Raw genomic sequence first — 26,513 nt, 5'->3', positions numbered from 1 at the left:
TGCGAGTCCTCTCCTCTGCTGCCAACTGGAACAGCTCCCTGCCCTCCTCTGACAGCCCTTCAAATACTTAAAAAGAGCAATCATGTCCCCCCAAACCACCTCTTCTCTAGACTAAACATTCCCAACTCCCTTAGCCTTTCCTTGTAGGGCTTGGCCTCCAGGCCCTTGATCATCCTCATCACTCTCCTCCATACCTGCTTGATTCTGTCCATGTCCATTTCAATTGAGTGCAGGACAGGGCGTAGTCTTGGCAGGAGCATTGTTGGGTGGGGCACGATCAATTGAAAACAAAACAGGGATCCTTTGGTTTTACTCTCCAGTTACCGCACCTGCAGTGTCTGACTCAGGCCTTCATGCTTCCTTTGCAGGTTCGGGAACCGGATCTTTGGCCCCGTCTGGAATAGGGACAACGTGGCCTGTGTCATACTGACCTTCAAAGAGCCGTTTGGCACAGAGGGCCGTGGCGGCTACTTCGATGAGTTTGGCATTATCCGGTGAGAGGTGGCTGGGGGAGGAGAGTGGCTGCTTCTTGGGGGGCAGGGTGTAAAAATCATTAGAGCTTTACCAGTGCCGGGAACCATAGCTGTGGGATTGGGGTACCAGTGGACACAGGCCAGGAAACATGGCCGTTAAGAATGGGGTACTGGTGGCACCTCTGTTCCAAGTGCCTGCTTCCTCATAAGAACATAAGAAAGGCCCTGCTGGATCAGACCAAGGCCCATCAAGTCCAGCAGTCTGTTCACACAGTGGCCAACCAGGTGCCTCCAGGAAGCCCACAAACAAGACGACTGCAGCAGCATTGTCCTGCCTGTGTTCCACAGCACCTGATACAATGGGCATGCTCCTCTGATACTAGAGAGAATAGGTATGCAGCATGACTAGTATCCATTCTAACTAACAGCCATGAATACCCCTCTCCTCCATGAATATGTCCACTCCCCTCTTAAAGCCCTCCAAGCTGGCAGCCATCACTACATCCTGGGGCAGGGAGTTCCACAATTTAACTATGTGTTGTGTGAAAAAATACTTCCTTTTAGCTGTTTTGAATCTCTCGAGCTTTAGCAGATGACCCCGTGTTCTAGTATTATGGGAGAGGGAGAAAAACTTCTCCCTGTCCACTCTCTCCAAACCATGCATAATTTTATAGACCTCTATCATGTCTCCCCTCAGCTGCTTTCTTTCCAAGCTAAACAGCCCTAAGCGTCTTAACCACTCCCCATAGGACAGTTGCTCTAGTCCCCTAATCATTTTGGTTGCTCTTTTCTGCACCTTCTCAAGCTCTGTAATATCCTTTTTTAGGTGTGCCACCCCCTTGCCTTTTTAAGGAAATCCGTGTGTGTGTGTTAGACTTAAAACTTACAAATATACACAACAAACAAAATAAAACATAACACATATATTCTACCAAACACATAACACACATAAAACTTTACATTGTGTACTTTGCTCTGACCTGGGTCAGCTGTCGGATTATTATCTCTACCATCTATTCAACTTAGTTTCTTTTTTAAAAATAATTTTTATTATGTTTTTCAAAATACAAAAAAAAGGGGGGAAATTAGGGAAAGGAAAATAGAATTACATTTGCTGTTTTTCACTGGCGCACGGACTGTTTCATCATCTACATAGAAGGTCTCTCTAATCTATTAATGGCCTTATTTCCTAAATCTAATACGATTTTCTTATACTACATCAATTCTTGTTCTTAATAACTCTGTCTAATAAACATATTTCTGAACATCAGTATATTTCATAAAAAGGCCGCCACCTTTGCGTGTGTTCTTCGGTCATCTCATAATGCAATATGGCCGAAAGTCTTGCCATCATTGCATATTCATGCATTTTTGTAATCCTCAACTTTATGTCAGGTGTCTCCTTGTCCTTCCATTTCTGTGCTAAACAGTCTCGTAGTCGCCATTGCATATTGATAAAGTTCTTTATACTTTACAGGTATTTGAGTTGGAATTATTCCCAATAAAAAAATATTTAGCTTCCAACTGAAAGCTCGTTTTCAGCATCTCTTGTATTTCTTTGTGTATGACTTTCCAAAACGTTTGAATTTTTTACATGTCCACCATTGATGGAAATATGTTCCTTCTGTTTCTAAACACTTCCAACAGTTAACCTGGTTTGCTTTGTACATCTTCTGCAGGTCTTTCGGAGCATAATGCCATCTAAAAAACATTTTGTACCAATTCTCTCTTACTGCTTGTGATCTTCATAGAATCATAGAGTTGGAAGGGACCACCAGGATCATCTAGTCCAACCCCCTGCCCAATGCAGGAAATTAACAACTACCTCCCCCCCCCACATGCCCAGTGACCCCAAACCTCCCCCCACCATGCAGGATCCCACAATCAAAGCACTCCTGACAGATGGCCATCCAGCCTCTGATTAAAGACCTCCAAAGACAGGAGGTTAACTTCAGGAGAAATTGGGAATTAAAATTCTAGTCCGGTTCTCATCCAACACCTCTATCCCATGACCACAACATGGGAGCTCATTGGCCAAAGACTGTAGGAGCTCTCTCCCTGCACCCCCCCCCACAATTTATTTGTAACCCTACCCTTCCTGCACTCATTCATTTTAGCTTCACAACACCCCTGTGAGGTAGGTTAGGCTTAGTGTCTATGACTGGCCCAGGATCTTGAGAATTTAATTTCTGTTTTCCACAGTTTTTCCCAAATTTGCATTGGAATCGTCTCCCCCAGAGTTTTGCATCCACTTCACCATACATGTCTTTACTTGTTCTGATGCGGTGTCTATAGCCAACAATATTTTATATATATTTGACAAAAGGTGATCCTGGTTTTTCGTAATCAAAGTTTCATATTCCGTCAATTTTCTTTGCTTGGATCCTTGTAGATAGTCCTTTCTTAATGCGTGAATTATTTGGTAATATGTAAACCAAGAAATTTTTACATTTTCTTCCTGAAGTTCTTGCCATGATTTTATTTGTCCATCTTTCTTAACTAGGTCGTTATAAGTGAGTAAACCATTTTTGATCCTGCTTGCAAAGTCTGTGTATGCTTCAATAGGAGGCATCATTCCTGGTGGTGAGGGACAGAAATCTTTTAAGTAAATTCCATACTTTCATCATCTGTATTGGTAAATTCTCTGTGTTTGCATTCTTGAGTTTAGTTACAACTTTTTTGGTCCAAAGTAGTTGATGAAATCCATGTCCAAGATCAGCTTTTTCTAATCTTATCATTCTGTCTTCAGGGCGGATAATCCAGTCTGACAGTGCAACCAGTGTGGTTACTTGGTGATATAATTTGAGATTTGGTAGATTCAATCCTCCTCTACTTTTCTCGTCTTGCAGCACTGCAAATCTTACTCTAGGTTTCTTACCATTCCAAATAAATGTATTCATTCTTCTCTGCCATTTAGTCATTACCATTGGGCTTTTGTCAATTGGAATTGTTTAAAAAGAAAGTTGAGTCCTGGCATAACATTCATTTTCAATACTGCTATTAGACCCAACCATGAGATTTGAAGTCTTTTCCATCTTTGTAGATCTTCTTCAATCTTCCCCCATACTTCTTTATAGTTTAAATCAAAAAGTTTGTCCAATCTCATTGGTATCTTAACACTCAAATAGCCGTTCTACCGCGGGGTCTGCTCCCGCTGCCTTCTGTTACTTTCAGGGGCTTCGGGGGCTCTCCCAACAGATCCCACTCCTCCACTTCCCTGATGCTTGGTCTACACACTCCCCTCCTGCAGCTCTGCCAGGTGGAATTGTTCTGTTAATGCTGTTTAGATTTCTGCTTAGTTTCGGTTTGTTGCACCCGCCATTTTATTTCAGCTTCTTCTTCCCCCCTTCCTCCCGCTGGACGTTTAGCTTGCTTTTTTAAGCTTGTGTTTAGAGAGACATAACATAACACATATATTCTACCAAACACATAACACACATAAAACTTTACATTGTGTACTTTGCTCTGACCTGGGTCAGCTGTCAGATTATTATCTCTACCATCTATTCAACTTAGTTTCCTATTTTCTTAATTATGCAATTAACATTAACTCATACTATTTGTATTTCTCTTATCATGTAAGGAGCTTTCGTAGTGTTTCATATCTATCGTAAACGTCTGTATTTTACTATTGGTACTACTTCTAAATATTATTATTACGTTTATCTCGTTACTTATTATAATATTATTTATCTTAAAGATGTATATGATTAACTCACTGTCAACATATTACATACAATTTCTCCAGATCATGATCTTATCAACTACACCTGCTACGATTCAATAAAGGAAAAAGGCTACAGAAGCTTTACATATTCACAATAATCATAATAGAATTTCCATTGTCTTTCAAACTCTTCCTTTGATATTTTGCTCAGTAAATTTGTCCGTCTGGCCATCACGGCATAGCCAGCCGTTTTCTCCTGCCATCTTTCTATTTCCGGTGTTTCTTCTTGTTTCCGTGTTGTTGCCTTTTTTAAGGAGATTCTTAAGGTCCTGTACGCTAGGGCAGGGATCACCGACGTGGGAACCAGGGTGCCCCCCCCCCCCGGTGCATTTCCTGATGCTTCTCTGACACTGTCTGCAGTTATATTTTAGGAGAGGCCATCGGTCTGTTTTAACAGTATTTCTTTATAGTTCAGATTTAAACAGCTGGTTAAAGAGCTACGATAGCACTTAACAGGCAAGTATATAAACCGACCTGACCCAAAATTAACCTTAGTCAGCAGCAGTTTTCTGTGGCTTCTTTGGCCTTTCTTCCTCTCCCAGGTGCTTTTCTCTACCCACCTGAATCCAGCTGCATTTTTCCTACCCAGCCATTCTCAACATCCCATACCACCAGCACAGAGGGTTGTCCGCACAGGTGTTACACTGGCCGCAGAAAGTCCAGGTGGAACCTGATGGTTCCTGACAGCGACGGCCTAGAAGAGCTGACATGACCGATCACTAGCGTCTCGCTGCCTTGCCTGACAAGGATCCATTCTGTCTCTTTGCAGGGATGTGATGCAAAACCACCTTCTTCAGATGCTCTGCTTGGTGGCCATGGAGAAGCCAGCCTCGACCAACTCCGATGATGTGCGAGATGAGAAGGTAGGAGTGGTTTCTGGATCAGTGTCTCACCGACCTGGGAGAGCTGGGTTCAAATACTGGCTTAGAATCATAGAGTTGGAAGGGACCACCAGGGTCATCTAGTCCAACCCCCTGCACAATGCAGGAAATTCACCACTACCTCCCCCACACACACACACCCAGTGACTCCCACTCCATGCCCAGAAGATGGCCAAGATTCCCTCCCTCTCACGATCTGCCTAAGGTCATAGAATCAGCATTGCTGACAGATGGCCATCTAGCCTCTTCTTAAAAACCTCCAGGGAAGAAGAGCTTACCACCTCCCAAGGAAGCCTGTTCCACTGAGGAACCGCTCTGTTAGAAAATTCTTCCTAATGTCTAGAGGGAAACTCTTTTGATTTAATTTCAACCCGTTGGTTCTGGTTCAACCTCGTGAGGCAACAGAAAACAACTCGGCACCCTCCTCCATATGACAGCCCTTCAAGTACTTGAAGATGGTGATTGTATCCCCTCTCAGTCTTCTCCTCTCCAGGCTAAACATACCCAGCTCCTTCAACCTTTCCTCATAGGACTTGGTCTCCAGACCCCACACCATCTTTGTTCCCCTCCTCTGGACACGTTCCAGCTTGTCTACATCTTTTCTAAATTTCTTAGTCAAGTGATCACTTCGGATCCTGAATTTCCCAGCTCTGCAATGGTAACGAGTAGCTTAGAGGCACCTGGTTGGCCCCTGTGTGAACAGACGACTGGACTTGATGGGCCTGGGTCTGATCCAGCAGGGCTTTTCTTATGTTCATGCCTATTCTCTCCAGTATCAGAGGAGCATGCCTATTATATTAGGTGATGTGGAGCACAGGCAGAATAATGCTGCTGCAGTTGTCTTGTTTGTGGGCTTCCTATAGGCACCTGGTTGGCCCCTGTGTGAACAGACTGCTGGACTTGATGGGCCTGGGTCTGATCCAGCAGGGCTTTCCTTAGGTTCTTATGTCCACTTGTCCCACCCAGGTAAAGGTGCTCAAGTGTATCTCGGAGGTAAAGCCTGAGAACGTGGTGCTCGGTCAATACGTGGGGGATCCAGCAGGCCAAGGGGAAGCTCGGAAGGGCTACCTGGATGACCCGACAGTCCCACCCGGCTCCACCACCCCCACCTTCGCCGCAGCTGTGGTCTATGTGGACAATGAAAGATGGGATGGTGAGCACTGCGAGAGGGGGGAGGGGAGAACAACACCCAGGCATGGCTGCTGTGGTGGGTGAGGTGGGAGGGACCCTCTCTTTCTCTGTCTCTCTCTTTCTGATCCCTGCTCTGCATCTAGAGAGCCAGCGTGGTGTAGTGGTTAAGAGCGTAGTGGTCAAGAGCCAGCATGGTGTAGTGGTTAAGAGCGGTGGTTTGGAGCGGTAGACTCTGATCTGGAGAGCCGGGTTCGATTCCCCACTCCTCCACATGAGCAGCGGAGGCTAATCTGGTGAACGGGATTTCTTTCCCCACTCCTCCACACGAAGCTAGCTGGGTGACCTTGGGCTAGTCACAGTTCTCTCAGCCCCACCTATCTGACAGGGTGTCTGTTGTGGGGAGGGGAAGGGAAGGCGATTGTGAGCCGGTTTGATTCTCCCTTAAAAGGTAAAGAAAGTCGTCATATAAAAACCAACTCTTCTTCTTCTTCTAGGCGTGCCGTTTGTCTTGCGCTGCGGCAAAGCCCTGAACGAGCGCAAGGCGGAGGTGCGGTTGCAGTTCCGGGATGTGCCGGGCGACATCTTCCAGCGGCAGTGCAAGCGCAACGAGCTGGTGATCCGTGTGCAGCCCAACGAGGCCGTCTACACCAAGATGATGACCAAGAAGCCTGGCATGTTCTTCAACCCGGAGGAGTCGGAGCTTGACCTCACTTATGGCAACCGCTACAAGGTGCGAAGACGGCTTCCCCTCGTTGCCCGAGGGAGCGGTTGGCCCTGCGCTAAGGGAGTCTCACCCTCGTAACAGGCTAAGGGCACTTTCGCACATGCTGAATAATGCACTTTCAGTCCACTTTCGAAGCGCTTTGCAGGTGGATTTTACTATGTGAAATGGCAAGATCCACTTGCAAACAATCGTTATAGTGCATTGAAAGTGGATGGAAAGTGCATTATTCAGCACGCGTGAAAGCACTCTAAGATCCAGCGTGGTATAGTGGTTAAGAGCGGTGGTTTGGAGCAGTGGACTCTGATCTGGAGAACCGGGTTGGATTCCCCACTCTTCCACATGAGCGGCGGAGGCTAATCTGGTGAACTGGATTTGTTTCCCTGCTCCTACACACGAAGCCAGCTGGGTGATCTTGGGCTAGTCACAGTTCTCTTAGAGCTCTCTCGGCCCCACCTACTGCTCATGTGGAGGAGTGGGGAATCAAGCCCGGGTCTCCAGATTAGAGTCCACCACTCCAAACCACCGCTCTTAGACCACTACACCACGCTGGAAATGATTAATTCCCTCTCATCTGGTGCTGCATTTCTGATTCAATCTGACCTCTTCATTTGGGGCTAATATGAGAAGCTTAAAGAGACGGGTAGTGAAAGATGTCCCTCTTACTTTGCCCCATTTTGCTGAACTGACTTCAGATGTTCTGTCTGTAGCGTTTGATTTCTGATAGACCTTGACGCTTGCAAAGTCCTGGCCTCATTTTTGTCCGCGTCAAGTAAAGGACATGCATGTATGTGAACGATAACTTAGACTCTCAGGTATTCTTGACTCCCTATATGCAATCCCAGGCAGTGACCTATACTGCAGAGAGGGGCTGTGGCTCAGTGGTAGAACATCTGCTTGCCATGCAGCAGGTCCCAGGTTCAATCCCCGGAATCTCCAGTTAAAAGGGACTAAATAGGTAGGTGATGGGAAAGGCTTCTTCCTGAGACCCTGGAGACCCGCTGCCAGTCTGGGTAGACAATACTGACTTTGATGGACCGAGGGCCTGATTCAGTAGAAGGCAGCTTCATGTGTATTTTTGACCCAAGTTCTTCCCTTCGAGTGATGGTTGCGAAGGAGGCCTACAGCCCACCTGATGGCTCTCTTTCCCTTCTCTCTGCAGGATGTGAAGCTCCCAGATGCCTATGAGCGCCTCATCCTGGATGTCTTCTGCGGGAGCCAAATGCACTTTGTTCGCAGGTACGTGGCTCAGGACCTCGGAGCACGAACTGACAAGAACGAGTGTGTGTCTGTGGGGGTTACCGCACTTTGTATTCCCAGCGATATATTAAGAGTTTGAAAATGTTATAAAAAAACATCGCTTTAAAATGGTTTTTGGATACCACGGCTTATAAATGGTTGGAAGACGTCTTCACAGCTAAAGGGGCTAAACAAAGTGCAAACAGTATTTTTTATAACGTTTTCAAACTCTTAATACATCGGTGGGAATACACAGAAAGTGCGAACAGTATTTTTTATAACATTTTCAAACTCTTAATACATCGCTGGGAATACAAGTGAGGTAACCCCGTGTGTTGTGAGTGAAACGCCAGTGTATATCTTATCTGCCAACTAAGGACACACTTCATTCATCTGATAACGTAGGCGACAGTCTTCTGCCGCAAGGCTTCTGTTGTTTGCTGCACACAACTGTAATATATCTCGACGGGTAGCCGTGTTAGTCTGTCTGCAGCAGTAGAAAAGTGCCCGAGTCCAGTAGCGGCTTAAAGACCTACAAAATTTCTGGCAGGGTGTATGAGCTTTCGTGATTCACAGCTCGCTTCGTCAGAAAGCTCACACCCTGCCAGAATTTTTGTAGGTCTTTAAGGCGCTACTGGACTCTGGCTCTTTTCTGCTGTAATATTTTCTTCTGTAATGTTTCTGAAACATTACAGGAAAGTGTCTTTAGGACTGCACTGGGAGTTGCTCTTTCTGGGAAAGAGGCATGGAAAGAACTAGTTGGAATCACTTTTGTGATTCCGCCTTGAGTCCCAGGGAGGCAGGCGGACTATAAATAACGTAAATGCACAATTAAATAATTTGAAATTTCAGCAGCCCACCTCTGAGCTTGTTCCAGCAGACCTCTCTGCAAGCCAGGCTAATGTTGTCCTTTTCCCTGCAGTGATGAACTGCGTGAGGCCTGGCGTATCTTCACTCCATTGCTCCACAAGATCGAGGCTGAGAAGACCCCGCCTATTCCCTATCGCTACGGAAGGTGAGTTGGGAAGAAGAGCATTTGTGAGTGGGTTTTTTTCTTTTAAATCCACAGACATGGTTTGTACTGTGTACGCACGCTCAGGAACAGTCTCTATGAAAACCAGCCAGCAGGGCAGTCAAACCCTTGGGATTCAGTTTTGAGTTCTTAATACTATGTAAAAAAAAGGTAAAAGTAGTCCCCTGTGCAAGCACCGGGTCATTCCTGACCCATGGGGTGACATCACAGCCCGACGTTTACTAGGCAGACTTTGTTTACTGAGTGGTTTGCCAGTGCCTTCCCCAGTGCCTTCCTTTACCCCCAGCAAGCCGGGTCCTCATTTTACCGACCTCGGATGGAAGGCTGAGTCAACCTTGAGCCGGCTACCTGAAACCAACGTCCATCAGGATCGAACTCAGGTCGTGAGCAGAGCTTGGACTGCAGTACTGCAGCTTACCCCTCTGCGCCACGTGGCTCTTATAATACTATGTAGGGATTGCTTTTTCCTGCCCTTTCAAACCGGTTGCTCTGTAGCAGCTTAGCTGAAGTCGAACATAATCGTCTCCAAATTTATTGGAAGTTTTAAAAGAAAACAGCCGCATGGTAAACTTTTAATTTATTTTATTTTTTCTGTACCGCTTTTCCTTGTTGCACAAAGCAGTTTACCAAGCACTTTGTAAACCCCCCCAATATTAGTAACTCAGCAGGTGAAGATCTGCCACACACCTGCAGACCTCTGGGTTAGAGGGCAGCAGCAACCATGAAGGGACCAGCCTTGCTTAAGAGAGAGAGAGGCAACCATCTGTGTAAGAGACTCTCGCTATGTCCAAGGCCAGGGTTCCCCAGCAACACCTTTCCTGGTGCCCACCAAGTGTTTTTAGAAAATGGGGTGGGGCAAGTGGGGCTTTAGCCCAGCATAGCTTCTGGGTGGCCATTGGAGATTTGATTGGCTGGGCAGATTTTTTTAAAAATGTTGCTTTGGCAGCGTTTGCCACCACAGCACACAACTCTTCACTGTGTACCTGAAGACAAGTGCAGCGATAGCTTTGTGGCCAGTTCTGCCTTCTGCGGAAGCCATTTTGTGTCTGCGCCCACCTTACTGCGTCCAAATTCCCAAGATGCCTGCGCTCAGAAAGTTTGGGGACCCCTGTCCTAGGCCTAAACTCACAGAAGCGCTAAGCCAGAGACTTTCATAGAATCATAGATTTGGAAGGGAATGAATAATTTATTTTCAGCTTTTGCCAAAACAAACTAAGCAATTACAATCTTAAACAGGATTGTAAAAGAATAGGTATGAGTTGGAAGAAACCACCAGGGTCATCTAGTCCAACCCCCCGCACAATGCAGGAAAATCACAACTACCCCCACACCCCGAGTGACTCCCACTACATGCCCAGAAGATGGCCCAAAAAAAAAAAAAATCCTTCACGATCCCTGACCAATCTGGCCTGGGGGAAAATTGCTTCCTGACCCCAAAGTGGCAATTGGCATTACTAAGAAAGGGCCATGAGAGCCAAACACTGACGCAACCCTTCCTGCCCTCCCTCTCGTGATCTGCCTATGTTCACAGAATCAGCATTGCTGACAGATGGCCATCTAGCCTCTGCTTCAAAACCTCCAGGGAAGGAGAGCCCGCCACCTCCCAAGGAAGCCTGTTCCACCGAGGAGCCGCTCTGACTTTCGATTCTTTTTTTCCCAGCCGCGGCCCTCCCGAGGCGGATGAGCTGATGAAAAAGGTCGGCTTCCAGTATGAAGGCACCTACCGCTGGGTCAACCCTCACAAGCTGTGAGCGCCCGGACCACTCCTCCCTGCAGACGCGGAGCTGGCCAGGCTGACTGCGGGGCTTGCGCTAGCCCTTTCGCCTCCCCCCCTCCCCAGAAGACCGTAGAGGAAGTGTAGGGAGGGGGCGCCTCTCGCAGTTGCTTTGTTCGGTGTAGGTACTGGTGCACTCCCCTTCTGTGGTACCTAGACTCCAGGAGACAAGGCGGCCGCTTCTCCACGGCCCGCACCGTTGGCTTTGCGTGGCAGTTGCCACCACCTTAGATCAGGCTCCATATCCAGCGCTGCCCTCAAATATGGTTTCCAGTTTTCCTATTCCCGCCTCGGCACCTCTCTGAGGGTAGACCTTGCCCGTGCAAGGAAGAAGGAGACAAAAAACAACAATTGGCCCGAAGGAAAAATGTCATAAATGAAGTACCCCTACGTGTTTCGCACGAGCTTCCTGGGGGGGATCTATTCTCTGCTCGGACGCTTGAGCAGAGAATAGATCCCCCCGAGGAAGCTCGTGCGAAACACGTAGGGGTACTTTATTTATGACATTTTTCCCTCGCACAAATCGTTGCTTTTTGCCCCCATTTTGTATCTGTGCGGCCCCCTTTTTTGCTACGCAAGGAAGAGGCTGCCGGGAAGGAGGGGGTCCCCTCCCACCTGTACATGCTGCTCTGTCAATTGCACTAGCTCTGCTTTTGCTGCGTTAACTTGTTACATTCCTGTCCAGGCCGCTCTGTGGGCTTGTCTGTGAAGCTTTTTCCGTAAATTGAGACGATTATTAGAAGGCGCCTGTGGTCCTCGTCTTTTCTTCTTTTGCGTGTGTGTCTTAAGTGCTGTCCAGTCACTTCCGACTCATGGCGACCCTATCAATCAATGTCCTCCAAAACGTCTTATCCTTAACAGCCCTGCTCAGGTCTTACAAATTGAGGGCCGTGGCTTCCTTTATGGAGTCCATCCATCTCCTGTTGGGTCTTCCTCTTTTCCTGCTGCCCTCAACTTTTCCTAGCAGGACTGTCTTTTCCAGTGACTCTTGTCTTCTCATGATGTGACCAAAATACGATAGCCTCAGTTTAGTCATTTTAGCTTCTAGGGTCAGTTCAGGCTTGATTTGATCTATAACCCACTGATTTGTTTTTTTGGGCAGTCCAGGGTATCCGTAACACTCTCCTCCAACTCCACATTTCAAAGGAATCTACTTTCTTCCTATCGGCTTTCTTCAATATCCAGCTTTCACACCTCACATAGTAATAGGGAATACGATGGCATGAATGAACTTGATCTTGGTGGCCAGTGACACATTCTGACACTTTCTTATTTTAGGGGTATTTGTAAACCTCAGGAGTCCTCAGTCCGCTTTGGAGCAGGAAGGAGCAGGTCTTCAGTGTGGCGAAAGAGGCACAAAGTGGCATGACCATAGCTGGGCCACGTGGGTGACGGTCGGGTTTGTGACCTGCACAGCAGGTGTGTTTTTTGGGGGGTGGAGCGTGGCTGGGCCTCTCCTACACTCTACTTTGGAGCTGGGATGTCGCCCATAGCCCCCAGGAAGGGCCGCGCCAGGGGGGGGTGGCTGGGAACTATTCCTGCAGTAGCTCTCCAACATCTGTAGCCTCACAGATCCTGAGGCAGTGCTCACGCTTCGGCGCTGCTCTTCAGCCGTTAGTTCCTCGCGGAGGTTCCCAGGGCGTGCAGTCCGCCCGCTCGATGCCCCGGGCAAAGAGGTGGATGAGCCGCCTGTGCACTCTGCGGGGAGAAAGGGAGAGAGGTCAAGTGGCGCAGATGGGGACGGAGCGGAAACTGCATGCCGGAAAGCTCTAGCTCATTTTGCAGTTCCCAAGTCGACCTTCGGACAGCCTGGCTACCTTTGGGTTTCTGATAGGGTTGCCAACCTCCTATTGGGGGCCTGGAGATCTCCCGGAATCTCAATTGATCCCCAGACAACAGAAATCCATTCCCCTAGAGAAAATGGCATATTTGAAGGGCAGACTCTATGGCATTAAACCCCACGGAGGTCCCTCCCCTTCTCAGGCTCCACCCTCAAATCCCCAGGAATTTCCCAACTTGGCATTGACAACCCTATCGTATACATGTTTCATAGCACCATAGAGTTGGAAGGGGCCATAGAGGCCATCTAGTCCCACCCCCTGCTCAGTGCAGGATCAGCCTACAGCATCCCTGACATGTGCTTGTCCAGCCTCTGCTTAAAGACTGCCAGCAAGGGGGAGGCTCACCACCTCCCTTGGCAGCCGATTCCACTGTCGAACAACTCTTAAAATTCTACCTCCTTATATCCAGCTGGTGCCTTTCCGCCCACAATTTAAGCCCGTTATTGCGAGTTCCATCCTCTGCTGCCAACAGGAACAGCTCCCTGCCCTCCTCTAAGTGACAGCCCAGATATTTAAAGAGAGCCATCCTGTCCCACCTCAACCTCCTTCAGCCCTTCCTTGCAGGTCTTTGTCCCCAGGCCCCTGACCATCCTCATTGCTCTCCTCTGCACCTGCTTGATTCTGTCCGCATCCTTTTTGAAGTGAGACATCCTTTTTGAAGTTTGGCGCTGGACTTCCCCACAGTCCCCTACAAGCTATGGAAGTGCGTCCTGCTCAGGAGGCCAGGCCAAAACCCCTCTCCGTTTTGCTGCTCCCTTCCACTGGCAGGTTCCTTGTCATAGCTGGCTGCAACAGCGGCCGTTAATAGATTTCCATGGCAGGCTGCAGAGATTTAGAAAGTCCCACCCTCAACATGCAACTATCTCCTGCAAACTGACAGATTCTGCTAAGGCTGCTGGCATGTCCCTCCCCCTATGCTACTCCAACAAAGCGTGGGGATCTCCGCCTCCTCTGTTCAGACCCCCTACCTAATGCTGATGTCGACGTGGTCCAAGATCTCTCCATCACAGGTCCAGCAGCTGCGCAGCGGCTCTCCCCGGCACGTTCCTGTGCAGAGCCCCTTCCGCGCCTGCGCGGGCATCTCTCTGTCCTCGCAGTCTTCCGCTTTTGAGGCGGTGAAACGAACGGCCCGGACCCGATGCACGCTCACAAAGGGCAAGTCGAACTAAGAAGAAGAAGAGTTGGTTTTTACATGCCGACTTTCTCTACCACTGAAGGAGGAATCAAACCGGCTTACAATCACCTTCCCTTCCCCTCCCCACGACAGACACCCTGTGAGGGAGGTGGGACTGAGAGAGCTGTGACTAGCCCAAGGTCACCCAGCTGGATTCGTGTGGAGGAGTGGGGAATCAAACCTGGTTCTCCAGATCAGAGTCCACCACTCCAAACCACCGCTCTTAACCACTACACCATGCTGGAGGTACATTTGAACATGCTATAGAAGCAGAACGCTCCTGACCTCTGAGGCTCTGTGTGTTTGTGTGTGAGTGTAACAGTTCCAGCCAAAACATTTGTCCGTCTATCAGTCCATATATTCCTGTCAAATAAAGGGAACTCCACATTCAACAAACTTACACTGACAGCATATGTTCGTGTAGCCCCGTATAGTATAATCTTCAGGAAGAGGTCTTTCCCGGGTTGGAGCTCTGTTCAACTGAAGATGCTTCATACATGCAAAGTATGGGCTGTACCTCACATTTCTAGCCTCTTCTTCCAAAAAGCCAGCGTGGTGTAGTGGTTAAAAGCAGCGGACTCTAATCTGGAGAACTGGGTTTGTTTCCCCACTCCACACGAAGCCAGCTGGGTGACCTTGGGCTAGTCACAGCTCTCTTAGAACTCTCTCAGTCCCACCTACCTCACAGGGCGTCTGTTGGGAGGGGAAGGGAAGGTGATTGTAAGCCGCTTTGATTCCTCCTTCAGTGGTAGAGAAAGTCGGCATATAAAAACCAACTCTTCTAAAGTTGTAAGGTCACGAACACTAGAACCTTATAGTTTGACCGCAGTACAGAGCGAGGCGAGAAGAGAGAGATCTGGCTCCCTCAGTGCTTTTCCTACCTGGTCTGAGCCGTTGGTGTGCCTGGTCAGGTGGCGCAAGAACGAGAGCACGGAGCATTCGCGCACAAGGATGAGGTCGGTGGTTCCATCAGCCAGATGGGCGCAGGGGGACAGGCCTTCCGGGCTCTTGGGGCAGGCGCTGCTCATGGAAGTCACGTTGACGGCCAAGAAACGGCCTCGAACCCGCTGCCATTCGCCATCTGCAGAGAAGAAGAGTTGGTTTTTATATGCCAACTTTTCTCTACCACTTAATGGGAGAATCAAACCGGCCTACAATCACCTTCCCTTCCCCTCTCCACAACAGACACCCTGCAAGGTAGGTGGGGCTGAGAGAGGGTGACTAGCCCAAGGTCACCCAGCTGGCTTCGTGTGGAGGAGTGGGGAAACCAATCCAGTTCACCAGATTAGCCTCCGCCGCTCACGTGGAGGAGTGGGGAAACCAACCCAATTCTCCGGATCAGTCTCCACGGCTCCAAACCACTGCTCTTAAACTACTACACCACGCTGGCTCTCAGGTAAGTTACCGGTAAGTGCAACTCTTAACAATTAAGGAGAGGCCATCATTACAACTACTACACAGGTGTTGCAGCTATTCCTGGCCTTTAAATGTAGTTTCTCTCCCGGGCTAAGCCATGGCTTGTTCATTAAAGCTCCATCGTTTCCTTTTTGTTAAGATTAGAATCATAGAATAGAATAATAGAGTTGGAAGGGACCACCAGGGTCATCTAGTCCAACCCCCTGCACAATGCAGGAAATTCACAACTACTTCCCAACACCCCTCCCAGTGACCCCTACTCCATGCCCAGATGGCCAAGATGCCCTCCCTCTCATGAACTGCCTACGGTCATAGAATCCGAATGTCTGTCCCCAGCTGGGGGGCATCGCACAGAGTGAAAAGGTTGGGTCTGACTGTTTTCTGGCAGGCTGGCTTCTCTAGATCCAAACTCGGTCAGTAGTTGCATAGCATGGGAACGCCAATCCCAGTGTCCAGCGCTCTCACCTGAGCATCCCTCCAACTCCGAGAGCTTCTCTTCTTCACTTCCAGCCAAGAGGCTTTTGCTAGACTCTGAACAGATCAGGCACCTGGAAAGAGGGGAGAAGGTGGCATTAGACTGATGGTTTTCTCACCCATGATCCTAGCCGTCGTCTGTTTTTTTAAAAAAAACGTAATTTCAAAATATTGTCGAAGGCTTTCACGGTCAGAGTTCATTGGTTCTTGTAGGTTATCCGGGCTGTGTAACCGTGGTCTTGGAATTTTATTTCCTTTGTTTATATCCCACTTTTCTCTCCAGGGGGGATCCAAAGTGGCTGACGTTGTTTTCCGAACTGGGTTTGATTCCCCACTCTTCCACATGAGCGGTGGAGGCTAATCTGGAGAACCGGGTTGGTTTCCCCACTCCTCCACATGAAGCCAGCTGGGTGACCTTGGGCCAGTCACAGTTCTCTCTGAACTCTCTCAACCCCGCCTGTCTCACAAGGTGCCTGTTGTGTGGAAGAGGAAGGGAAGGCGATTGTAAGCCGCTTTGAGACTCTTATTGGTAAGAGAAAATCGGGGTATAAAGAACAACTATTCTTTTTCTATTTTAGAACCTTTTATTTTCACCCTTTTCCCAAGGCCCTTGGGAAGGCATACATAGTCTCCCTTCCTCAGCTTTATCGTCACAACAACCCTGTGAGGTAGACTAGGCTGAGAGAGAGAGAGTGACCGGCCCGGGGTCATCCAGCAAACTCCATGGCAGAGTGGGGACTTGAACCTGGGTCTCCGGCATCGTAGACCGACCCCCCCAGCCACTTCCCTACACTGGATCTCGACTAGTTGAGGCGGCCGTTGCTTTCGATGTTCTGCTGCATATTGATTCTTAAACATATAGGTTTTCTAGAGCGTTCTTTGTGACTTGCATACACCGCCTCGGTCCTCCCAACAAGCTATGGGGTGGCTCCTTCGTTTTCCCTCCACATACCCGGACCGGCAGCGTGTCTGGTCCCGGGGATTGGCCTCCTCCAGCCTTGCCGCTTGGAATTCCACTGTGCCTTCGTAGCTACGATTGCTCAGCACGGCCTTGGCTCCTGAACGCAAAAATTGGAGAATACAAAAAAGAGCCTGTCTGCTAGACTGAGTTTTGGAGCATCCTGACAAATGGCTCTACATTTCAAGAATCCCGGCTTTAATCTTTCAGAGGACCAAAAACCCCATTGCGACGGCCATCAAATCAATTGCATTTATTGACAGAATCGTCTTATCACGCAAGACAGAAGACTGCATTAAATATATTTTTAAATACTTACAGAACAGTTCACACCTGTGGCTTATTGTTTACAAGAGTCTACCCAGTGGATCAGATAGCTTTAACAAGGATTGTGAAGGACGGCGGCTATCGAGAGACCTGCTGGCCATGGTTGCTAAATGGAAATTCACAACTACCTCCCCCCCACACGCACACACCCAGCAACCCCCTATTCCAGGGGTGGGGAACCTTTTTTCTGCCAAGGGCCATTTGGATATTTATAACATTCGCGGGCCATACAAAATTATCAACTTAAAAATTAGCCTGCTGTATTTGGTCAAACATTTAGCCAAGAGGCACGTCCAGAGACGGCTCCGAGTGTCAGCCACATAGAGAGACTCGCTTTTGAACTCTGCTGTCCCCAGCTGGGCCCAAGAGATTCAGACAGGGCAGCATCCTTCTGAGCTAGAGATCTGCCAGGACCCACAAAGGACCAGACCAAATGATTTTGCGGGCCTTATACGCCCCCCTGGCCGGACATTCCCCACCCCTGCCCTACTCCATGCCCAGAAGATGCCCAAGATGCCCTCCCTCTCATGATCTGCCTAAGGTCATAGAATCAGCATTGCTGACAGATGGCCATCTAGCCTCTGCTTCAAAACCTCCAGGGGAGGAGAGCTCACCACCTCCCAAGGAAGCCTGTTCCACTGAGGAACCGCTCTCACTGTTAGAAGGTTCTCCCTAAATGTCTCGACGGAAATGCTTTTAATTTAATTTCAGCCTGTTGCTTCTGATCCAACTTTCTGGGGCAACGGAAAACAACTTGGCACCATCCTCTCTATGACAGCCCTTCAAGTACTTGAAGATGGTTATCATGTCCCCTCTCAGTCTTCTCCTCTGCAGGCTAAACGTACCCAGTTTCTTCAGCCTTTCCTCATAGGACTTGGCCTCCAGACCCCTCACCATCTTTGTTGTCCTCCTCTGGACACGTTCCAGCTGGTTTACATAATTTTAGCCTACTGGCCCACCACGTCTCTGTGTCACACCCCTCCCCAGCTCCCGTTGACGCAGTTTATCACTGCTGCTTCCTCTTCCTCCCTCCTCCTTACCTGCATAGGTGTAGCGCACCGGCCCCATCCACCGGTGCTTCTCGCTGGCGCTCACCACGTCGCCGTAAAACCCGTAACCCACCAGGGAGACGGAGTAGCGGAGCAGCTTCCCGTTATGCCGAATGCTGCAGACATCCAGGGGCTGGCTGTCCCCTGGGAAGACGGAGAAGAGCTGCTCAGGAGCCAGGGGTTAAGAAGAGAGCACCCCTTTCCCCAGACGGAGGGCTCTTCTCCCCCCACAACACTTCCCGCTAGGGGTGGGGGGGAACAGGACTTCACCAGAAAAAGACACTTTCTAGTCCCTTTCTTCAGCAAGAATGGGAGCACAGCACCAGCATTATATCTGTTCCAGCCCTTGTGGTTTCCCTCCCAAACCACTGGCCGGGAGTCACTAGAAGAGGCACAAGAGAGCCAGCGTGGTACAGTGGTGAAGAGCGGTGGTTTGGAGCGGTGGATTCTGATCTGAAGAACCTGGTTTGATTCCCCACTCCTCCACGTGAGCGGCGGAGGCTAAGCTGGTGAACTGGGTTGGTTTCCGCACATGAAGCCAGCTGGGTGACCTTGGGCTAGTCACAGCTCTCTTAGAGCTCTCTCAGCCTCACCTACCTCATGGGGTGTCTGTTGTGGGGAGGGGGAGGGAAGGTAATTGTCAGCCGGTTTGAGTCTCCCTTAAGAGGTAGAGAAAGTTGGCGTATAAAAACCAACTTATTATTATTATTATTATTATTATTATTATTATTATCTGCCCCCTGCCAGTCCAAATTGTGCCTGTCTTGGCTGGGCCCAAAGTTCACGCTGGAGAATTGGTTTTTATACCCCGCTTTTCTCTAAGGAGTCTCAAAGCATCTTACCATCGCCTTCCCTTCCTCTCCCCATAACGGACACCTTGTGAGATAGGTGGGGCTGAGAGAGTTCGGAGAGAACTGTGACTAGCCCAAGGTCACCCCGCAGGCTTTGTGTGGAGGAGTGGGGAAACAAACCTGGTTCTCCAGGTTAGAGTCCACTGCTCCTTACCACTACACCATGCTGGCTCTCCGCTCTCCGAGGAGTTCTTCAAATTACCTCCACCTGGGAGGTTTTCTTCCCAAGCCCCCAGCCACGGCCAGCGTCAACACCCCGTTCTCTCAAGCTCTGAATCCCCAAGAGTTCCTGGAGGGACAGGAAATAGCCAGAGGGTACCTATAATGATGTGCAGCGCAGAAGTGACCGGGTCGTTTATTCCCACCGTTGCAAAGCAGACACAGTCCGTAGAGCCTGGGGTAGGAATGGAAGACAAGGTCTCTGAGGTCCCCAGAAAAGAGCGGAAGGTACCTACCCTTTCTGCTCTCTAGGGTTGACACGGCTAAGGTTTGGTTTCCGCCACAGCCTCTCCCCCCTTCAGCTTCTTTGTGTTTCACTCCGAAGAACAATAATAATAGCTATTATTTATCAAGTAACCCAAAAATAGCCCAGGCTAGCCCGACCTCGTCATATCTCGGAAACTAAGCAGGGTTGGCCCTAGTTAGTATTTGGATGGGAGACCACTAGGGAAGTCCAGGGTTGCTACGCAGAGGCAGGCAATGGCCAACCACCTCTATTCATCTCTTGCTTTAATCTAGATGGCCCAGGCCACCCTGACCTCGTCAGATCTCAGAAGCTAAGCACGGTTGGCCCTGGTATTTGGATGGGAGACCACTAGGGAAGTCCAGGGTTGCTACGCAGAGGTAGGCAATAGCAAATCACCTCTATTCATCTCTTGCTTTAATCTAGATGGCCCAGGCTAGCCTGACCTCGTCAGGTCTCAGAAGCTAAGCAGGGCTGGCCCTGGTGAGTATTTGGATGAGAGACCACTAGGGAAGTCCAGGGTTGCTACGCAGAGGCAGGCAATGGCAAACCCCCTCCGTTTGTCTCTGCTCTGACCTAGATGGCCCTGTCTAGCCTGACCTCGTCAGATCTCAAAAGCTAAGCAGGGCTGGCCCTGGTGAGTATTTGGATGGGAGACCATCAAGGTAGTCCAGGGTCGCTATGCAGAGGAAGGCAATGGCAAACCATCTCTGAACGCCTCTTGCCTTGAAACCCCGTGAGGTGGAACTTCATTGCTGATTGAACAAAAAGGATATTTTTTTAAAAATGAAGGTTCAGTCCTTAGCAGATAGGGTGGCCAACCTCCAGGTACTAGCTGGAGATCTCCTGCTATTACAACTGACCTCAAGCCAATAGAGATCCGTTCACCTGGAGAAAATGGCGGCTTTGACAATTGAACTCTATGGGATTGAAGTCCCTCCCCTCCCCAAACCCTGCCCTCCTCAGGCTCCGCCACAAAAAACCTCTTGCCGGTGGCAAAGAGGGACCTGGAAACCCCTTTCCCCACCTGCAGGTATGATGCCAATACGAAGGTGCGGCGACAGGAGCTCTGCGTCCATGTCCTCCTCCGAGACCCCGGCCTTGCGCTGCGTCCGCTCGATCAAAGCGTGCATCACCTCGTTGAAGGTGCCATCGCCGCCGACGCTCACCAGGCTGTGGAGCGTAGCGGGTTAAAATGGAATCGCTTGATTGGGCATCAGGTCACAGAACCAGCCTTGCCGACAGATGGCCATCTAGTCTCTGCTTCAAAACCTCCAGGGAAAGAGAGCCCAAGACCACCCGAGGAAGCCTGTCCCACTGAGGAACCACTCCGTCAGGAAGGGTTGGATCACGGAGAGAGCTGTGACTAGCCCAAGGTCACCCAGCTGGCTTCTTGTGTAGGGAGTGGGGAAACAAATCCAGTTCACCAGATTAGCCTCCGCCGCTTATGTGGAGGAGTGGGGCATCAACCCCGGTTCTCCAGATCAGAGTCCGCCACTCCAAACCACCGCTCTTAACCACTACACCAAGGGGTTTGGCAGTTAAAATGGGTACTGATGATGTCACCTAAGTTGGAAGGGACCACCAGGGTCATCTAGTCCAACCCCCTGCACAGTGCAGGAAATTCACAACTACCTCCCCTCTCCCACACCCCCAGTGACCCCTACTCCATGCCCAGAAGATGGCCAAGGTGCCCTCCCTCTCATGATCTGCCTAAGGTCATAGTATCAGCATTGCTGACAGACGGCCATCTAGCCTCTGCTTCAAAACCTCCAGGGAAGGAGAGCTCTCCACCTCTAGAGGTGGCATGAGTCATCCCTTCAATAGCAATTTATAGCTTGGCTCACTGGCATGAGTCATCTGCAGCCTGGCGAGCCAATTTCTGTCATGCTCCTGATGTCTGTTAGTGGCAGACAACAATCTGGATTCAAGACTGAGTAGGTAGTATGGGGGGGAGCGTGTTTGTGTGTACGGTCCTACCTTCCAGCTAGAACCTGAAGGTCTGAAGCCCCTTGGAGGGCAGGGGGCAAATTGCAGGCACCCCCAGGCCGGGGTTCCTTACCCGTCAAAGCTGTAGATGTCTTGATGCAGGATGTACTCGCGAGCCTCGTTCGCTCGGCTGGTCTCTGCAGGGGAAAAAGGGGAAGGAGAGAGGAGGATCATCACTTTAGGAAAGGAAGGATCCCACAAAAGGACAGGTAAACATACCAGAGGGGATGGAGGGTGGGGAGGGGGAAGCTGGGGCTCACCTATAACCTGGGCGTGGATCCCCACCAGGGCAAAAAGCGAGGCCACCTGACCTCGGTAGATCTCCACGGCCTTCTTGCGTCCCCCGACCGGATTGATGAAGACCAGAAGGCTCTTCGGCCGTGTGACGCCTGGAACAGAGGGAGGGAAGAACGAGGGTTGCCAGCTCCGGGTTGAGAAATTCCTGGAGATTTGGGGGTGGAGCCTGGGGAGGGGAGGGTTCGGGGAGGGATCTGAGCAGGGCGCGATGCCATAGAGTCCGCCCTCCGAAGTGCCAATTTTCTCCAGGTGAACTCATCTCTGTCGGCTGGAGATGAGTTGTAATAGCAGGAGATCTGCAGCTACTACCTCGAGGTTGGCAACCCTACGTGTGCCCCTGGCAAATGCTCTCTGCCCCACGGCACTAATACTCCCCCACTGTCCTTCCTCCCCAGCGGCCTAGGGGGCTGACCGTGGTGAGAAATCCAGCTCTCCAAGGCTGCGACCCAGCGGACAGCCAGCTCCGACCCGGGTGGGGCAGCGAACTCCAGAGATCCCAGGCTCCACCGTTCTTCCTTCTCTCTCTGGATGAAAAACACTGCAACGGGAAGAGAAGAGGGAGATCTTAGAAAGATTAGCAATGTGGTGAAGGTCAGGGTCTAGCCTGCCCACCTCCAGGCAGGATGTGGAACTCTCCAGTCTGTCCCCCTGGAGAAAAGGGCTGCTTTGGGGCATTGCCAACTCCAGGTTGGAAAATTCCTGGAGATTTGGGGGTAGAGCCCGGGGAGCATAGGGACTTCAGAAGGGCTCATTTATTGGGCTATATTTTATGGGCAATCCTAACTGGGGATTTTAAATTGTGGGCTTTGATGTGTTTTTATTATTGATGTTTGATTTACTTTGTAAGCCGCCGTGAGTTCGGCATGGTTGGGGTTGCCAGGTCCCTCTTTGCTATCGGCGGGAGGATTTTGGGGCGGAGCCTGAGGAGGGCGGGGTTTGGGGAGGGGAGGGACTTCAATGCCATAGAGTCCAATTGCCAAAGTGGCCATGTTCTCAAGGCGAACTGATCTCTATCGGCTGGAGATCAGTTGTAATAGCAGGAGATCTTCCGATATTACCTGGAGGTTGGCAGCCCTATGCATAGTGGATAGGCAGCTAACAAATGTTTTAGATGAATAAAATAAAGTAAAAGTCATACAGTCCACCCTCTAATGCCGGGGCGTCAAACTCAATTGTTACGAGGGCTGGATATGACATAAATGTCACTTGGTCAGGTTGGGCCATGCCTGGCCAGCCCAGATTGGGACTGGAGGGGTGGGAGGCTTCGTTGGCTGGCTCATGGACCAGATGAGAGCTCTCAAGGGGCCGGATCTGGCCCGTGGGCCATATGTGTAACACCCCTGCTCTAATGCAGCCATTTTCTCCAAGGAAACTGACCTCTGTTATCCGGAGCTCAGTTATTATTCAGGGAGATCTCCAGGCACCACCCGGAGCCCGGCAATCCTAGCAGCTATCAAAAGGAGAAGAAATAGACTTTGACAATAATAATAATAATAATAATAACCTGTCCCCATCATTTAAAGAATCCCTAGCACATTCCTGAACAACCTCATATTGAACATGAACATAACTCCCCCTGAATACACACTCTCCTGACTGGAAATTATGCCAACGTTTAACTTTCTGATTCAACTTCTGAGGCTGTATTTTGTGATTGACAAGAGGCCGCACAAGTTCCAAATGAAGAGCAGGGCTGCTCCTTTGTGGTCTCTGTGTATCTCCCTCAATAGGTGTGTGTGGAGGGGAATCCATTAGCAACCAGGAGCCCAACCGATTGTGTTTGAATTGACACAAAAAATCCATTAGCAGCCCGCTGCTCAACCGGATTGTGAGGGCTGTTTGAAAGGTGCCCAAGAGATGGAATCCTAGAGTTGGAAGGGGTCATAGAGGCCATCTAGTCCAGCCCCCTGCTCAATGCAGCATCAGCCTACAGCATCCCTGACAAGTGCTTGTCCAGCCGCTGCTTGAAGACTGCCAGTGAGGGGGAGCTCGCCACCTCCCTAGGTAGCTGATCCCACTGTCGAACAACTCTTACAGTAATTTTTTCCCCCTAATATCCAGCCGGTACCTTTCCTCCCGCAATTGAAACCCATTATTGGGAGTCCTATGATTCTCTGCTGCCAACAGGAACAGCTCCCTGCCCTCCTCTAAGTGACAGCCCTTCAGATACTTCAGGAGAACAATTGTGTCCCCCCTCAACCTCCTCTTCTCCAGACTAAACATTCCCAACTCCCTCAGCCGTTCCTCGTAGGGCTCGGTCCACAGGCCCCTGATCATGCTTGTCGCTCTCCTCTGCACCCGCTCGATTCTGTCCACATCCTTTTTGAAGTGAGGCCTCCAGAACTGCACACAATACTCCAGGTGCGGCCTGACCAATGCGGTGTACAGCAGGACTGTGACATCTTGCGATTTGGATATTATGCCTCTTGTTGATGCACCCCGAGATCGCATTAGCTTTTTTTTGTCACTGCATCACACTGGCTGCTCATATTTAACTTACTGTCCACCCGTACAGGTAAGCCACCGGTTTGTTTGCCTACCCCATAAGAACATAAGAAAGGCCCCGCTGGATCAGACCCAGGCCCATCAAGTCCAGAAGTCTGTTCACACAGGGGCCAACCAGGTGCCTCTAGGGAGCCCACAAACAAAACGACTGCGGCAGCACCATCCTGCCTGTGTTCCACCGCACCCAAAATAATAGGCATGCTCCTCTGATACTAGAGAGAATAGGTATGCAGCATGACTAGTATCCATTCTAACTAACAGCCATGAATACCCCTCTTCTCTGATCCTGGAGAGAATAAGTATGCATTGTGACTAGCATCCATTTGGACTAGTAGCCATAGATAGCCCAATCCTCCATGAACATGTTCACTCCCCTCTTCAAGCCTTCCAAGTTGGCAGCCATCACCACATCCTGGGGGAGGGAGTTCCACAATTTAACTATGCGTTGTGTGAAAAAATACTTCCTTTTATCTGTTTTGAATCTCTCGCCCTCCAGCTTTAGCAGATGACCCCGTGTTCTAGTATTATGGGAGAGGGAGAAAAGCTTCTCCCTGTCCACTCTCTCCAAACCATGCATCATTTTATAGACCTCTATCATGTCTCCCCTCAGCCACCTTCTTTCCAAGCTAAACAGCCCACACTCATGTTGTGCCTAGAAAATGCTATCCAGATAGGTCAGATCAAAGATAGCGCACTGGAGATCAGGAATTAGTTTAACAGCTTACTATTTAATAGTACCAAGTTTTAAACAGTACAAGCTGGGATCAAATCTCTCCAGCCCAAACACAGAGTCAGACTGCAAAAAGAAATAATCGCTGCTGTTCTTCAAGCAGCAATCTTTATACATTTTTAACAATAAAGATACTTTTTTTTTTAATCACCCCAGACTGTCATTTCTTGGCTACTGAAATCAACAAGCATTTCTGCAAAGCAAAGTCTTTTGCCGGGACACAAAGGTCTTTGTAATAGAGATAACGCACTAGCAAAGCAATGTTGCAGATTAAAGAATGTTTTGTGCTTATGCAGAATGAGTGAATTGAAAGCAAGAGGAAAGACAGAGGGGGGGAATTCTTGACACGCATTTATCTACATGGTGTCACATCTAAAAGAAGGATTCCTGCACCTGCTTATGTACCCAGACAGTTACTAGTGTCACAGGTAAAATACCTTTATTGTGGGCACTTCACTCACCTGTGAAACGGTTTTCATCCCCGGCAGTGCTCAAGTCCCCCTTCGCATCGCTGGGTGCTCCAAGTCTCACAGCGACCATCTCCTGGACAGGAATGCAGAAACCCTGACCTGGGAAGGAGAGGAGAAGATTGTCCAGTGACCTTAAAGTCCTGATCTGCAACTGATTATGAAACAGGAGCCACGATTTCAGCCAAGCCAGGGCAGACGGGGTGAGAAGTGTTCTTTCTACCTCCTGACCCTTTCTCACCAAGGCCAAACACGCAAAAGGGCTGTAATGGATACAGGATGGTAGAAAGCAGGCAGCCAGTTTGTGGCTGCGGCCACCACGCTGTACCAAAATTCGAAAGGTGCCTGCAGGCTCAAAAAGGCTGGGGAACCCCAGTGCTACAGCTAAGCATTATCATTGTGATGTATCCCAGCTGTTGTGAGAAGTATAGAGGTCTCATTCTAAAATTTACTCTGTAAAATTGAACCACGAACACTGTCTATAGGGTTGCCAGCTCTGGGTTGGGAAATACCTGGAGATTTTTGGGGCGGAGCCTGAAGAGGGCGGGGTTTGGGGAGGGGAGGGACATCAATGACATGGTGACCAATTGCCAAAGTGGCCATTTTCTCCAGGCGAACTGATCTCTGTTGGCTGGAGATCAGTTGTAATAGCGGGAGATCTCCAGCTACTGCCTGGAGGTTGGCAACCCTAACCATCTACCATGGAGTTCTCCTTCCCTGGCCCCATTTAAACTGACCTTAACTCCAGATCATTTAATTTTCAGACACTTTTTTTTCACTCTCACAAAGTCACACACGCACACACAGTAGCTCTGGCCCCATGTTCTTCTATTTTCGTTCATCCTAGTTCAATTATTAACCCTGTTGAGGAAGCTATCCTGGCACTGTGGAGGACAGTTCACCATGTTAACCAGCAAAGTGAGGACAAACATTAACCAAGATAATCTTTCTCCGGAGTTTGGGCTGGTCGCCGGCTGGGAACAGGCAGTACAA

At 49.5% G+C, this 26,513-nt stretch overlaps 2 protein-coding genes across 2 annotated transcripts in view; one reads left to right on the top strand and one right to left on the bottom strand.

The window, feature by feature from the left end:
* Positions 1–10,956, top strand: part of G6PD (glucose-6-phosphate dehydrogenase) — a 30,568-nt gene extending 19,612 nt beyond the window's left edge. Inside the window, exons 6-12 of the mRNA XM_056855317.1 lie at positions 369–494; positions 4,970–5,063; positions 6,048–6,234; positions 6,707–6,942; positions 8,096–8,172; positions 9,095–9,187; positions 10,866–10,956. Coding sequence (XP_056711295.1) covers positions 369–494; positions 4,970–5,063; positions 6,048–6,234; positions 6,707–6,942; positions 8,096–8,172; positions 9,095–9,187; positions 10,866–10,956 — 904 coding nt within the window. The remainder of the gene's footprint in view (positions 1–368; positions 495–4,969; positions 5,064–6,047; positions 6,235–6,706; positions 6,943–8,095; positions 8,173–9,094; positions 9,188–10,865) is intronic.
* A 1,630-nt stretch (positions 10,957–12,586) lies between these two features.
* LOC130478294 (ceramide kinase-like) lies at positions 12,587–26,342 on the bottom strand. Its single transcript, XM_056850447.1, has 13 exons — positions 26,318–26,342; positions 25,515–25,622; positions 22,231–22,356; positions 21,782–21,910; positions 21,595–21,658; positions 20,560–20,705; positions 19,389–19,463; positions 18,210–18,362; positions 16,837–16,942; positions 15,876–15,958; positions 14,876–15,075; positions 13,789–13,985; positions 12,587–12,677 (listed from the first exon to the last, which is right to left on the bottom strand). The coding sequence occupies exons 1-13, from the start codon at positions 26,340–26,342 to the stop codon at positions 12,587–12,589; spliced, it is 1,503 nt and encodes a 500-aa protein (XP_056706425.1).
* Positions 26,343–26,513: the final 171 nt, after the last annotated feature.

The sequence above is a fragment of the Euleptes europaea genome, chromosome 1, assembly GCF_029931775.1.
Source record: "Euleptes europaea isolate rEulEur1 chromosome 1, rEulEur1.hap1, whole genome shotgun sequence".
Taxonomy (NCBI): domain Eukaryota; kingdom Metazoa; phylum Chordata; class Lepidosauria; order Squamata; family Sphaerodactylidae; genus Euleptes; species Euleptes europaea.
Note: the sequence above shows the minus strand (reverse complement) of the source record. Positions and strands in the feature narration are given on the sequence as shown.

Excerpts from the sequence above, each read along its gene's own strand:
- LOC130478294 (XM_056850447.1), bottom strand. The coding sequence starts at position 26,342 with ATGGGGCCAGAGCTACTGTGTGTGC. Across the intron at positions 16,943-18,209 it reads GGTGCGCTACACCTATGCAG|GAGCCAAGGCCGTGCTGAGC; the intron begins GTAAGGAGGAGG and ends TTTTGCGTTCAG. Across the intron at positions 13,986-14,875 it reads ACACCAACGGCTCAGACCAG|TTCGACTTGCCCTTTGTGAG; the intron begins GTAGGAAAAGCA and ends TCTTCTTCTTAG.